This window comes from Salvelinus alpinus, chromosome 21, assembly GCF_045679555.1.
Source record: "Salvelinus alpinus chromosome 21, SLU_Salpinus.1, whole genome shotgun sequence".
In the NCBI taxonomy this organism is placed as follows: domain Eukaryota; kingdom Metazoa; phylum Chordata; class Actinopteri; order Salmoniformes; family Salmonidae; genus Salvelinus; species Salvelinus alpinus.
The window spans coordinates 20,179,206-20,195,019 of NC_092106.1; the positions used below are offsets into that span (position 1 = coordinate 20,179,206).

Consider the following 15,814-nt stretch of genomic DNA (forward strand, 5'->3'; position numbering starts at 1 on the left):
AACCTGGTCAAGAACTACAGGAAACGTATGATCTCTGTAATTGCAAACAAAGGTTTCTGTACCAAATATTAAGTTCTGCTTTTCTGATGTATCAAATACTTATGTCATGCAATAAAATACAAATTAATTACTTAAAAATCATACAATGTGATTTTCTGGATTTTTGTTTTAGATTCCGTCTCTCACAGTTGAAGTGTACCTGTGATAAAAATTACAGACCTCTACATGCTTTGTAAGTAGGAAAACCTGCAAAATCGGCAGTGTATCAAATACTTGTTCTCCCCACTGTATAGCCCTTGGTTCACTCCAGACTTGACTGCCCTTGACCAGCACAAAAACATCCTGTGGTGTAATGCATTAGCATCAAATAGCCCCCACGATATGCAACTTTTCAAGGAAGTCAGGAACCAATATACACAGTCATTTAGGAAAGCAAAGGCTAGCTTTTTCAAACAGAAATTTGCATCCTGTAGCACTAATTCCAAAACGTTTTGGGACACTGTAAAGTCCATGGAGAATAAGAGCACCCCCTCCCAGCTGCCCACTGCACTGAGGCTAGGAAACACTGTCACCACCGATAAATCTACGATAATCGAGAATTTCAATAAGCATTTGTCTACGGCTGGCCATGCTTTCCACCTGGCTACCCCTACCCCGGCCAACAGCTCTGCACCCCCCGCAGCGAATTGCCCAAGCCCCCCCCTGCTTCTCCTTCACCTAAATCCAGATAGCTGATGTTCTGAAAGAGCTGCAAAATCTGGACCCCTACAAATCAGCTGGACTAGACAATCTGGATCCTCTCTAAAATTATCCGCCAATATTGTTGCAACCCCTATTTCTAGCCTGTTCAACCTCTCTTTCGTATCGTCTGAGATCCCTAAAGATTGCAAAGCTGCTGCGGTCATCCCCCTCTTAAAAGGGGGAGACACTCTAGACCCAAACTGTTACAGACCTATATCCATCCTGCCCTGCCTTTCTAAAGTCTTCGAAAGCCAAGTTAACAAACAGATCAGACACCATTTCGAATCCCACTGTACCTTCTCCACTATGCAATCGGGTTTCCGAGCTGGTCATGGGTGCACCTCAGCCACGCTCAAGGTCCTAAATGATATCATAACCGCCATCGATAAGAGACAATACTGTGCAGTCGTCTTCATCGGCCTAGCCTTTTTAATCAGTCAATCAACACATTCTTATCGGCAGACTCAATAGCCTTGGTTTCTCAAATGACTGCCTCGCCTGGTTCACCAACTACTTCTCAGATAGAGTTCAGTGTGTCATATCGGAGGGCCTGTTGTCCGGACCTCTGGCAGTCTCTATTTCGCAACAAAGCCTCCTTCACTCATGCTGCTTAACACAACCTCGTAAAACTGACTATCCTACCGATCCTTGACTTCGGCGATGTCATTTACAAAATAGCCTCCAATACTCTACTCAGCCAATTGGATGTAGTCTATCACAGTGCCATCTGTTTTGTCACCAAAGCCCCATATACTACCCATCACTGTGACCTGTATGCTCTCGTTGGCTGGCCCTCGCTACATATTCGTCGCCAAACCCACTGGCTCCAGGTCATCTATAAGTCTTTGCTCGGTAAAGCCCCACCTTATCTCAGCTCACTGGTCACCATAGCAACACCCACCCATAGCACGCGCTCCAGCAGGTATATTTCACTGGTCATCCCCAAAGCCAACACCTCCTTTGGCCTCCTTTCCTTCCAGTTCTCTGCAGCCAATGACTGGAACGAATTGCAAAATCCCTGAAGCTGGAGACTTATATCTCCCTCACTAACTTTAAGCATCAGCTGTCAGAGCAGCTTACCGATCACTGTACCTGAACACAGCCCATCTGTAAATAGCCCACCCAACTACCTCATCCCCATATATATTTTTTTGTTGTTGCTCTTTTGCACCCCAGTATCTCTACTTGCACATCATCATCTGCACATCTATCACTCCAGTGTCAATGTTAAATTGGAATTATTTCACCTCTATGGCCTATTTATTGCCTTACCTCCCTAATCTTACTGCATTTGCACACACTGTACATATATTATTCTATTGTGTTATTGACTGTACGTTTTCTTTACCCTATGTGTAACTCTGTGTTGTTGTTTTTGTCTCACTGCTTTGCTTTATCTTGGCCAGGTCGCAGTTGTAAATGAGAACTAGTTCTCAACTGGCCTACCTGGTTAAATGAAGGTGAATTTAAAAAAAATAAACTACATTTTTTGAAGGGGTTATTGTACTGTACGTGTACATTTTATGATCTGATCAGGTTTCAGCTCCTAATCTGAGTATTCATGTCTACTTCAAAAGGAATGCACCTGTTGGATTAGTGTATGATGTGATTCAAATGAGGAAGCTCCTGCACACAGCTTGCAAATGATCACCGTTATGAACATTACTACCACAACTAACTTAGCCTACCACAGTAACACATAAAAGGAAAACTCCACCAAAAAACTATCTTTTGGTATTTGTTTCATTATTCCATTGTTGATATAGTCCCAAAATGTTTTGCATGTCAGCAATCAAGTTTTCAATCAAGTTTTTTTATAATCAAGTCAGCAATCAAGTTTTTATATAACTTTCAAAATACAGAAATCTGGCTGGTATTATTAATTTTGCATCATATGATGAGAAAGTGACAACGCTAAAGAGTGTTTACACAACATGTGTGAAAATGTGTGAAAGCATGAAGAATAACTCATAAACTACAGTTCACCATGGTATTCTCCAAAATCCATGGAAGACAATACACCCATTCACAGCTTTGTGATTATAGGACCCACTATTTATAAATGATGAACAATTTCCCCTAAGATGGTCTGGCTGTCGCTGGATAACATGCTTACAGTATCTGACTACTCACACAAGGCACGCACACGCACACACACAAGCTGGAGTCAGTGAACACAGGAAAGCTTCTCTACATCCCTAATCTAGTTTATTCAGACTGTGGTGTACTCTCTGGGCCTGACACACTGCAAACAGCTGAGAGGCTGGGAAATCATGCTTAGGGTGGACAGGGAGTTATGATCAAAGTCAGACATGGGGAGTTAGAGAGACACAGGCAGAGTGAGGGAGAGTCAGTACTGTGACAGCCTGAATACAGTCAACATGTGTACTAGACTCAACAATGTACACTTTTGCATACTGGGTGAGGGGTAGACAAACAGAGATTGTAAACACATACTGTCACATAAAGGAACACACAGTAGAGACATGGTCTAAGTTCATAAACACATAGCCTAACAAGCATTTATCAAATTCATTCTGGAATAAGCCATCTGTAATATTTCTGGTCACGAAAGTGAGAAAAGCAGACATGAAAACAAGGTTTAAAAATAAGGAAGTGAAACTTGAAACGGGCCAAACATATTTGACAGACCCACCCAAACCACCCTTCTGTCAAGTCTGCGATGCTAACAACATGCTATCTGCTATCACTTCTCCATCAGTAAGCAAATGCATCCAACTCTATTCGAGTGAAAGGTATTCATGACTAAACTGTGAGTTGTTTCAATAAAAAAATGTAGAAATTCAGAAAAATAGTTCAGAAACTACAACCAAGAGGAACCAAGTACCCCAATGAGTCCACTACAGACCACACAAATCTGCACCATATAACTTCCCATCCTAGCCTTTATGTACATCCATCCAACAAAAGGACTTACTTCTTGCCCTTAATGCGATTCCTGTATCGCTGGTCCCTTCGTGACATGTCTCCCTTCAGAGACAAGGCCTTGCTATGACAGTCAGGAAACAGGCTCATCTTAACAGCAGCGTATTGACTAGATAGGCTATAGCGTAAAGAGGAAACCTGCCATTACTAAACCACACCACCACACAGCAACACTGTCACAACCATGAATACCTTTCTCTCTCTCTCTCTCACGCAGCAGCTGCATTCTGGGGCCTCTTTTTTCTTTTTTAGTCACGTGTTTCCTGTCCCTGCCCTCTCTCCCAGCTTCCGTTGGGAGTGTTGGTGACCCTGTGACATCATAGCCTTTCCCATCCCCCCCTCCTCCTGTCTGACCTCCCTTCATCCCTCTGTCTGCCCCTCAAATACAACTGGCTTCTCAGTCAGTTAGCTACAACCAGCTCCTCATATTCAGCCACAGTGGGATAGCCAATATTACTCAATAAAGGGTCCCCCATCTCCCTAACTCATTCTACTCATTTCCATCTCCTATTCCTCAAAGATGCCATAGGCAGGCAGAAAGGTCATTTTCCAATCGTTTAAAACCCTTTTAACACACTCCCTTTTCAGTTTACCAACCTTTTCCTGCGACTCCGGTATTCCATTTTGGATGGAGGAGAGACAGAAGCCCCTCAGCGAATCAGGTGAGGGTTTAGAGGGAGATAACATTTCCTTTAGCCAATTAAGATGATCCTTGAAGAGGAGTCTGTGTCCTAATAGGAATCCTAACAACTCAGGTGATCTTTACAAAGGAAATGGTGTCTCTTTGTTAAGAGCCTCTGTGGACAACCTTGTAGCTACCGCAGCACTGAGAGATAGTGATATAGGCAGGACACAGAACAGTCCTATCAGGATGCACATACTGTTCTAGCACTGCTCCCTTCAGGTTTCAAGGTTATGTGTCACGCTTCTCAGTTCCTTACTGATCCCCCTGCAAAAAGTCCCCACTTTTAAAACACAAATGTTTCACATCAGCGGCATGGTCAGGAGGGAGAGACAATAGAGCCTAACAAATTTAAAATGAAGCGATTGGGTGACGTAAATAGTTGCCACAGAGCCATACATTACAGTTACAGTATACAATATTATATCATACATTTATGTAGTTAAGAATTTAATCTGCTGTGCTATCCATCAGTTCTGATTTACAACAGATCATGTCACATGAGTCCCATTATAAACTGGGTGGTTTGAGATCTTAATGCTGATTGGCTGACAGTCGTGGCATATCAGACCGTATACCACATGTATGACAAAACACTTATTTTTACGGCTGTAATTACATTGGTAAACAGTTTATAATAGCAATAACGCACCTCGGGGGTTTGTGATATATGGCCAATATACCACGGCTAAGGGCTGTGTCCAGGCACTCTGCATTGCGTCGTGCTTAAGAACCATATACCACACCCCCTCTGGCCTTATTGCTTAATTATTCTACATCAGTAATATGGGAAATAACACACTGATATCTAAGGCCATGCAGCAAACAGCTTTAATCCTCGTTCTAGAGAGAACACTTGTCTCTAAACCCCCTGCTGGCATACTGCACCCCCCGCCACTAGGCACTTGTCAGACTGCAGGCATCAGGCAGAAGTGTTGACTCACTGTGGCTCTTTAACAGAATTATAGTCCAACAGCATCACGCAGTGCACGGTTTGATTCTCTTACAGAGGAAAACTTCTAGTGTTTTCTCTCTCTCCCCCTCTCTGAAAGACACTCTCTAACCTTCTCTCCTCTCTCTCCCCCTCCTCTCCCTCTCCTTAATCACTTCATGGCCTTGAGAAGCTGCGAGCAAAGCGCAAAGTTGATAACAAGAGAATAAAGCTACTGTAATCTAATGCTACGCTAGTAAGGCTATGTGATGTTAGCTTTCAAGCATTTCAGCTTGAATGAGTAAAGCTTTTATTTTCACCTTTTACAGTGTGTCACTTTCACAGAGATGTCAAAGTCTTTTAAGGTGAGTCTAGCTGTTATAAATTGTTGTAATTGTAAATATTGTAATTATTTTGCCACTATGGCCTATGTATTGCCTTACCTCCCGAATCTTACTACATTTGCACACACTATATAGATTTTTCTATTGTGTTATTGACTTTGTTTATCCCATGTGTAACTCTGTGTTGTTTGTGTCACACTGCTTTGCTTTATCTTGGCCAGGTAGCAGTTGTAAATGAGAACTTGTTCTCAACTGGTCTACCTGGTTAAATAAAGGAAAGTGGAAGGACAGCGACGACGCAGGGGGCCGCGGCCACAGAAACCCCAAGATTTTTTTGGGGTGGGCACATGGAGTGGTTGGCGGAGCAGCGGATAGTGGAAGAGCGGGTCATCAGTCCGGTGCCATCTGTGTCAGCTCCCCGTACTCACCCTGAAAAGCCAGAGACCGTCAGGGAGGCGATGGAGAAGTTGGGAGAGAGAGAGATGAGAGAAATGTTATGTAGGTGTGTTCTGCACGCCATCCGACCTGAAGAGCCTGTCAGCAGTCTGGTGAGTCCTGTGCCAGCTCTCCGCACCCTTCCTGAAGTGCGTGTCACCAGTCCGGTGCCACCTGTGTCAGCTCCACGCACCAGGCCTCTAGTGCGCCTCCCCAGTCCGGTACATCCTGTGCCAGCTCCCTGCACTCTCCCTAAAGTGTGTGTCACCAGTCTGGTGCCACCTGTGCCAGCTCCACGCACCAGGCCTCCAGTGCGTGTCCTCAGCCCGGTACTTCCGGTGCCAGCTCCAAGGCCGGAGTCTTCCTCTGTGCCGGTGCCCAGTCCAGGCACGGTGTACAGTCCAGCTCCAAGGCTGGAGCCTTCCTCTGCGCCGGTGTCCAGTCCAGGCACGGTGTCCAGTCCAGCTCCAAGGCCGGAGCCTTCCTCTGCGCCGGTGCCCAGTCCAGGCACGGCGGCCAGCCCAGCTCCAAGGCCGGAGCCTTCCTCTGCGCCGGTGCCCAGTCCAGGCACGGCGGCCAGCCCAGCTCCATGGCCGGAGCCTTCCTCTGCGCCGATGCCCAGTCCAGGCACGGCATCCAACCCAGCTCCAGGGCCGGAGCCCTCCTCTGCGCCAGTGCCCAGTCCAGGCACGGCGTTCAGCCCGGCGCCATGGTCGGATCCGGGGTCTGGCGGGGGGCTACGACCCGCACCGGAGCCGCCACCGACACTAGTCGGAGAGCCCTTGGTTCTCTATGGTGTAGTAGGTCAGGGCGTGACTAGGGGGTGTTCTATCTCAATATTTCTATGTTGGTGTTTTGTATGGTTCCCAATTAGAGGCAGCTGGTAATCGTTGCCTCTAATTGGGGATCATATTTAGGTAGCCATTTTTCCCACCTGTGTTTGTGGGATATTGTTTTGTGTTTGTGCATGTGCACCACTACTTTCACGTTTCGTTATTGGTTTATTGTTTTTTGTTTAAAGTATCACCGTAATAAAGATGTGGAACTTCAATCACGCTGCGCCTTGGTCCGTTCATTACAACGATCGTGACATATATACAGGGAGTACCGGTACAGAGTCAATGTGCAGGGGCACCAGTTAGTTGAGGTAATTTGTACATGTAGGTAGAGTTATTAAAGGGAAAGGGGGATACCGCGTCAGATGTACAACTGAATGCATTCAACTGAAATGTGTCTTCTGCATTTATAACAAGGCAGATTAGCAGTCGCGAAAGCCAACATCACCCACGACAGAGAACATTTGATTGTCAAGGGCAATGAATTCCATTATCGGAAGGTTTCGCTGGAAGGAGGTCGGGGTGTCTTGAGAGGATCCGGCGACGAGTGTCTAATCTGCCTTTGCTCATCGACGGGGCTGTAGTGGAGCAGGTTGAGAGCTTCAAGTTCCTTGGTGTCCACATCACCAACAAACTGGATTGTCCAAACAAACCAAGACAGTCGTGAAGAGGGCACGACAAAGCCTTTTCCCCCTCAGGAAACTAAAAAGATTTGGCATGGGTCATCAGATCCTCAAAAGGTTCTACAGCTGCACCATCGAGAGCATCCTGACTGGTTGCATCACTGCCTGGTACGGCAACTGCTCGGCCTCCGACCGCAAGGCACTACAGAAGGTAGTACGTATGGCCCAGTACATCACTGGGGCTAAGCTGCCTGCCATCCAGGACCTCTATACCAGGCTGTGTCAGAGGACGGCCCTAAAAATTGTAAAAGACCCCAGCCACCCCAGTCATAGACTGTTCCCTCTACTACCGCATGGCAAGCGGTACCGGAGCGCCAAGTCTAGGGCCAAAAGGCTTCTCAACAGCTTTTACCCCCAAGCCATAAGACTCCTGAAGAGGTAATCAAATGGCTACCTGGACTATCTGCATTGTGTCCACCACCACTTTGTGTCCCGCCGCCAACCCCTCTTTTACGCTACTGCTACTCTGTTTGTCAGATATGTATAGTCACTTTAACCATACCTACATGTACATACTACCTCAATTAGCCCGACTAACTGGTGCCAGTATATAGCCTCGCTACTGTTTTAGCCTCGCTAATGTATATAGCCTCGCTACTGTTATTTTTCACTGTCTTATACTATTGTTTTTTATTTCTTTACTTATCTATTGTGAACCTAATACCTATTTTTTAAATAAAAATTGCACTGTTGGTTAGGGCCTGTAAGTAAGCATTTCACTGTAAGGTCTACACCTGTTGTATTCGGCGCATGTGAAAGAAATAGGTTTTGATTATGTTTTACTGGTAATGGCGACATATGTAAATGCCAATAAAATAACTTTTTGGTCAGTGTGTTGTGTGTGTGTGTGTGTGTGTGTGTGTGTGTGTGTGTGTGTAACCTTTAGGCAAGTCAATTAATAACAAATTCTTATTTGCAATGACGGCCAAACCCGGACGACGGTGGGCGAATTGTGCGCCGCCCTATGGGACTCACAGCTGGATGTGATACAGCCTGGATTCGAACCAGGAACTGTAGTGATGCCTCTTGCACTGAGATGCAGTGCCTTAGACCACTGCGTCCATGTGTGTGTGTTAACTATTTAACTAGAATTCTTAAAAGGCCGCTAAAATTTTAAATATCGGTTATCGGTATCGGTTCTTTTGGCAAAGAAAATGTTAAATATTGGATATCGGTATTGGCCTAAAATGTCATATCGGTGCATCACTAGTTAAGAGCCCATAAAACGGCAGCCATCCCCTCTGGCGCCATCTTAAGAGGTCTTTTAAGATGAGTCCTCTGTTACACTGTAACAGTCCTTCTAGCTGTGTTGTCCCTGCTGCAGATGTGAATCAAGGTGTAGCCAGATGAGAGAAAGAGAGAAACACAGAGAGAGAGATAGATAGAGAAAGACAAAAAGAGAAAAAGACAGAGAGACAGAGAAACAAGAAGCAGAGAAAGACAGAAAGAGAAAAAGAGAGAGAGAAAGAGAGACAGAGAAACAAGAAGCAGAGAAAGAGAGATAGAGAAACAGAGACAGAGCGAGAAAGAGAGAGGAATGTGCCTTAAGAATCCCTTACCAACATGAGACAGCAGAGTGGAAAGGCTCTGGGGGCTTTGTGTTGCACATCCTTGAGAAATGTGCTTCTTTCAGCCTCGAGGTGTGTGTGTACAGGAGTGTGTTAGTGTGTGTGTACAGGAGTGTGTTAGTGTGTGTGTGTGTGTACAGGAGTGTGTTAGTGTGTTAGTGTGTGTACAGGAGTGTGTTAGTGTGTGTACAGGAGTGTGTTAGTGTGTGTACAGGAATGTGTTAGTGTGTGTACAGGAGTGTGTTAGTGTGTGTGTGTACAGGAGTGTGTTAGTGTGTGTACAGGAGTGTGTTAGTGTGTGTGTGTGTGTACAGGAGTGTGTTAGTGTGTGTGTGTTAGTGTGTGTGTGTACAGGAGTGTGTTAGTGTGTGTACAGGAGTGTGTTAGTGTGTGTGTGTGTGTACAGGAGTGTGTTAGTGTGTGTGTGTTAGTGTGTGTGTGTACAGGAGTGTGTTAGTGTGTGTACAGGAGTGTGTTAGTGTGTGTGTGTACAGGAGTGTGTTAGTGTGTGTGTGTGTGTACAGGAGTGTGTTAGTGTGTGTGTGTGTGTTAGTGTGTGTGTGTACAGGAGTGTGTTAGTGTGTGTGTGTTAGTGTGTGTGTGTACAGGAGTGTGTTAGTGTGTGTGTGTACAGGAGGGTGTTAGTGTGTGTGTGTACAGGAGTGTGTTAGTGTGTGTACAGGAGTGTGTGTGTACAGGAGTGTGTGTGTGTGTGTGTGTGTGTGTGTGCAGGAGTGTGTTAGTGTGTGTACAGGAGTGTGTTAGTGTGTGTACAGGAGTGTGTTAGTGTGTGTGTGTACAGGAGTGTGTTAGTGTGTGTGTGTGTGTGTACAGGAGTGTGTTAGTGTGTGTGTGTTAGTGTGTGTGTGTACAGGAGTGTGTTAGTGTGTGTGTGTGTGTGTGTACAGGAGTGTGTTAGTGTGTGTGTGTGTACAGGGGGGTGTTAGTGTGTGTGTGTACAGGAGTGTGTTAGTGTGTGTACAGGAGTGTGTGTGTGTGTGTGTGTGTGTGTGTGTGTGTGTGTGTGTGTGTGTGTGTGTGTGTGTGTACAGGAGTGTGTTAGTGTGTGTACAGGAGTGTGTTAGTGTGTGTGTACAGGAGTGTGTTAGTGTGTGTGTGTGTGTACAGGAGTGTGTTAGTGTGTGTACAGGAGTACAGTGTGTGTGTGTACAGGAGTGTGTGTGTGTGTGTGTGTGTGTGTGTGTGTGTGTGTGTGTGCGTGTACAGGAGTGTGTTAGTGTGTGTACAGGAGTCTGTTAGTGTGTGTACAGGAGTGTGTTAGTGTGTGTGTGTACAGGAGTGTGTTAGTGTGTGTGTGTGTACAGGAGTGTGTTAGTGTGTGTGTGTGTACAGGAGTGTGTTAGTGTGTGTGTGTTAGTGTGTGTGTGTTTACAGGAGTGTGTTAGTGTGTGTACAGGAGTGTGTTAGTGTGTGTGTGTACAGGAGTGTGTTAGTGTGTGTGTGTGTGTGTACAGGAGTGTGTTAGTGTGTGTGTGTTAGTGTGTGTGTGTACAGGAGTGTGTTAGTGTGTGTGTGTGTGTGTGTACAGGAGTGTGTTAGTGTGTGTGTGTTAGTGTGTGTGTGTACAGGAGTGTGTTAGTGTGTGTGTGTACAGGAGGGTGTTAGTGTGTGTGTGTACAGGAGTGTGTTAGTGTGTGTACAGGAGTGTGTGTGTACAGGAGTGTGTGTGTGTGTGTGTGTGTGTGTACAGGAGTGTGTTAGTGTGTGTACAGGAGTGTGTTAGTGTGTGTACAGGAGTGTGTTAGTGTGTGTGTACAGGAGTGTGTTAGTGTGTGTGTGTGTGTACAGGAGTGTGTTAGTGTGTGTACAGGAGTGTGTTAGTGTGTGTGTGTACAGGAGTGTGTTAGTGTGTGTGTGTGTGTGTGTGTGTGTGTGTGTGTGTGTGTGTGTGTGTGTGTGTGTGTGTGTGTGTGTGTGTGTGTGTGTGTGTGCGTGCGTGCGTGTGTGTGTGTGTGTGTGTGTGTGTCTACAGGAGTGTGTTAGTGTGTGTGTGTGTGTGTACAGGAGTGTGTTAGTGTGTTAGTGTGTGTACATCTTGTAAACTGGAGTCTATTAACAATTGTAACATAAAACGCCTCTCTCTGAGTTCTGGGAGTGGGGTCAACAGGGAAATCTCCTTACCGGTTTTTAAAAACATAAATGAAAACTCAATAAAGCTAAAGCATAGTTTGGAGCAGTAGGCTCCTTCACTGGCAGTGTTTGGGGAATGCTTTAGCTGCCCTCCTCCCGGGGAGCTTTGCGGTCTCTGGTTTCTCATGGTGAGCCTTGCGGCTGCTGGGACGTCCCCATGCTGAAAGAGTTGGAGGATTGACCAATAGGAACGGGTTACTCCGTAAGAGCGCCACAGTATTTTCCCATGAAGCTGCTGTTCTAGCTGCCGATGGCTCTGTGAACAGGGCACACAAACAGACTCTGCTGGCGCTCTGTGAGGACCGTGGAGTTTTCCAACCCTGAGAATCCCAACAGCCTCCAAATAACCAATTCCAGCTATTTTCCCCCATTTTGCTTTTTTCTTCCTCCTCCTTTTTAGTTTTTTTATTAAAATGTTATTAAAATTAAAACACTCACTGAGCATTCAGTTCTATTCTATTTCAACAAGCTGACGGGACAGTGTGTTTTCATGATTTTCTTATGAAAACCTCTATTTCCTGCTGTGTTGCTTGAGGGGAGAAGGGGGAAGCAGGCGGCTTTCCATAGACGTCTCCAATCAGGAAAGCAGTCTTAACACCCCCCCCTTTTTCCTTTCCATGACAATCCCTTCCTCCCTAAGGAGAAGGATCTGGGTCAGAAATCTATTACCTCCATGTTCCAGACAGACAGGGAGAATTAGAATGTGTGACAGCACGCATATTAAGTACCAAAACACTAAGCACAATTGGCTATAGAATTGGTAAAAACCCCTAGCTATTCTATCTGAAGGAAGCAGTTACTGTTTTTTTGTTGTGGTGGTATTGAACGAATAGTACTGTGAAGGGAAGACAGGAAAGTTAAGAGGAATGCAAGTCAGATTACAAGTTACACAGTTGTAGTAATGGTAAATCTTGTATCTGACTTGTATGTCCCAAAAGGGTCGATGACAGCCAGGTCTTCTCAAAATAACATGCGGTAGAGACTGAAGGATTTCTTACATTCCACCCACACTGGGCTCAGGTGTGAATTACATTCGGTGCTTCACCAAGTGTGAGAGAAATGTGACCTCTTTTCTGCCCTAGCCTCTTCACAACACATATTATGAAGATACACAAACACACACACACACACCCTACCCCCTCCCTTACCCCCCACTGAAACCCAGCACTGTGGAGTAGCCAGATGTGACTCTCCCTCTCATCTCCGGCCCATCTGTATACTCTACAAACGCACACGCACACACTAGGGCTGTCGCCAACAAAAAAATATCTTGGTCGACCGAGAGTCGTCTGCTCATTAAAACAATCGATTGGTCAAAATGTTTAAATGTGTATTTTTAAATTTATAGACACACCCTATGTTTGAATAAAATCAACTATATGTAGGCTACTGAGCTTGTCTGATGCTTTAAGCACTGCGATTAAAAATGAAGATACACAAATTATTAAAGAGGGAGCCAGAGACCAACCAGAAGAAAAAAACCTGTTCCTGACCTTCCTCCCCCCACTGCTGCTGGCCTTCGCAGATTCTGCAGTTATGCTCCTGAAGTTGCTGGTAATAGTCAGTGGTCAGCAACCTGTGGTCGGCAACCTTTTCCATTTTGGAGTGCCAAGTTATCGTACCATTTATACAGTTATGATTTTCATATGCACATTTTCATGGAACAGTTTAATTTCATTGATAATAAAGTCTTCACATCTCAAAATAAATATCATGTGGTTAATCAAAATTCTATCTAAATTAAAATTATACAAATCTAAAAGTAACTTCTATTGCCATTGCCAATATGTTGGCCCTCCCGAGTGGCGCAGTGGTCTAAGGCACTGCATCACAGTGCTAGAGGCTTCACTACAGACCCTGGTTCGATCCTGGGTTGTATCACAACCGGCCGTGATCGGGAGTCCCATAGGGCGGCGCACAATTGGCCCAGCATTGTCCCGGTTAGGGTTTGGCCGGTGTAGGCCGTCAACATAAAAATAATTTGTTCTTAACCTCTACAAGATCGGTGGGTTGAGGTAATGTGATTAGCATGAGGTTGTACGTAACAAGAACATTTCCCAGGACATAGACATATCTGATATTGGCAGAAATCTTAAATTCTTGTTAATCTAACTGCACGGTTCAATTTACAGTAGCTATTATAGTGAAAGAATACCATCCTATTGATTGAGGAGAGTGCACAGTTATGAACTTGGGCAGTCTTGATAAAACATTTTGAATAGAAATGCAATGGTTCATTAAATCTGTCTAAAACTTTGCACATACACTGCTGTCATCTAGTGGCCAAAATCTTAATTGCGCCTAGATTCCTAAGTCATATATTGGCCTTTCTCTTGCATTTCCTGTACTGTCTAGAGACACTTTATTCTGTTCCCTGTTGGGTCATTGGATTATGTAGGTGAGTTGTCTTTGCAATGTCTGACAGTGAGAAGTTTTGAGGCAGACTTAATTCATTGCCCAGACCTATGGTCTTTCCCCCTGTTAGGCATAGCGGCGTGTTCCCACTGGGGGCATGTTGTGCATCGTTTGTTATTTTTGTGTGGTGATAGCGGTCAGAGCAGATGTCTCGGAAGCACATCTGTGGTTCGGAGTTGGTTACCAGCAAGCTGGTTACTCCTTCGTGCCAGCAGGCTCTAGTGCATCAATACCCGCCGCAAAGCCACCGAAGACTAGGGTTAAGTTTAACAATAGGATTTGGGGAAACTCAAGTAATACTCATCTGTTTTTGCACTGTTAAGTCAGCTATGTACATGTTCTGTAGTCGATGTGCTCATTAAGGCAGTTCAAAGTTTGGGCTACTAATCTGTTCATTTGATAGTAGCATTATGGCGTCTATTGAGGATTTTGTCCATGTTCCTTCTGAAGAGTTGCTTATGCAGTTTACAAGGAACAGCTTTTGAAGTTGAGTGAGTATCAATGTTGAGATTAGTGACACATGTCTCAAGGATACAGTGGAGTCTATTCTGTCAGCTATTTTGCTTTCAGCTGGTATTTTGAAGGCAGAATTGAGTGAACCTAGTCCAGCTGTATTGGATGTAACAATGGTGTCTAGTGCTTTGAGAATGGCTACTCAAGCTCCCCAATGGGACGCTCTTCCCTTGGTCGTTCTCCGCCATTTGATGTTGCTGGTAATCTCCGGTTGTTGCCTTAATTTACTGTAAAAGATCCTAATCTATTTTATATGTTATTTGAATGTGTCACACCCTGGCCTTAGTTATCTTTGTTTTCTTTATTATTTTAGTTAGGTCAGGGTGTGACATGGGGGATGTATGTGTTATTGTATTGTCTAGGGGGTTTTGTATGTTTATGGGGCAGTGTTCAGTCTAGGTGTCTATGGTTGCCTAGATTGGTTCTCAATTAGAGACAGCTGTCTATCGTTGTCTCTGATTGGGAACCATATTTAGGCAGCCATATTCATTAGGTAGTTCGTGGGTGATTGTCTATGTCTTTACGTTAGTTGCTTGTGTCTGCACTTTCGTTTTATAGCTTCACGGTCGTTTGTTGTTTTGTCTAGTTTGTATAGTGTTCATTTTCGTTTCGTCTTCTAATAAAAGGAAGATGTATTGTTATCACGCTGCGCCTTGGTCCTCCTCTCTTCCACGTTACGACGATCGTGACAGAATGTGTAGCAGACTCTCGGGCTTGGCCTCATGCAGACCGTACTTTGATGCTACAGTGTATTTTGACCAGTAAGGCTAAGGAGGCTAACTCATCTCTTAGCGCTACAGATGGTGACGATTACTTAAAGGTTAAAACTGCTGTCCTGCATGCTTACGAGTTGGTTCCTGAAGTGTATCGACAGCATTTCAGAACGTTGAAGAAAGGTGAAAACTCAACATGGGACTGTTTCTCACGGGATTTGTTAACTTAATTCAATCGTTGGTGTACTGCGTCAGCAGTCACTTGTTTGGAAGATTTGTGCAACCTGGTTGTCCTTGAACAATTTAAAGAATCTGTCCCTGATCGTCTTGCTACTTATATAAATTAGTGCATCTGAAGCTGCTGTTTTGGCAGATGAGTACATACTGACCCACAAAGGCAGTTTTGGAGGATCCCGTATGAGAGATTGGGGGCAAAGGAACAGTTCAAGTGGATTTCGGTCAGCAAATTCCTTTAGTTCTGGTAATGACACATTTCCATCTAGATCCGAACGTAGTTCATGTGGACAGAATGATGTAAGTCAAATCTGTAATTATTGTCAAGGTAAAGGCCACTGGAAGAACGAATGTCCTGTCCTTTGGTAAAAAGGTCAGCAGATTGGCCAGAACAAATTTAAAACCTGTTGCGTTAGCTGGGCCTGTTCCTCGTGTTAATCCTGTTGCGCAAGCCCAAGAATTGTCCAAACCTTTTAGTACTGATTATTCACCGTTTGTCACAGAGGGTTATGTTTCACTACTGGGAAGTGATGTGCAAGTGGCAGTAAAGATTCTGCGAGACACTGGTGTCTCTGAATCGTTTGTTTTGGAGTCTGTTCTGCCTTTTCTCTGGAGACAGATA

General features: G+C 44.8%; 1 protein-coding gene across 2 annotated transcripts in view; it reads right to left on the minus strand.

The window, feature by feature from the left end:
* Window positions 1–15,814, minus strand: part of LOC139547992 (LIM domain kinase 1-like) — a 108,467-nt gene that overhangs the window by 57,935 nt on the left and 34,718 nt on the right. The window contains exon 1 of one of the 2 annotated variants that reach the window (XM_071357265.1): window positions 3,680–3,875. The exons of the other annotated variant lie outside the window; for it this stretch is intronic. Within the exon in view, the coding sequence (XP_071213366.1) occupies window positions 3,680–3,777 (98 nt within the window). The 5' untranslated portion in view covers window positions 3,778–3,875. Of the gene's footprint in view, window positions 1–3,679; window positions 3,876–15,814 lie in introns of those variants that run through there. 2 annotated transcript variants of the gene reach the window in all.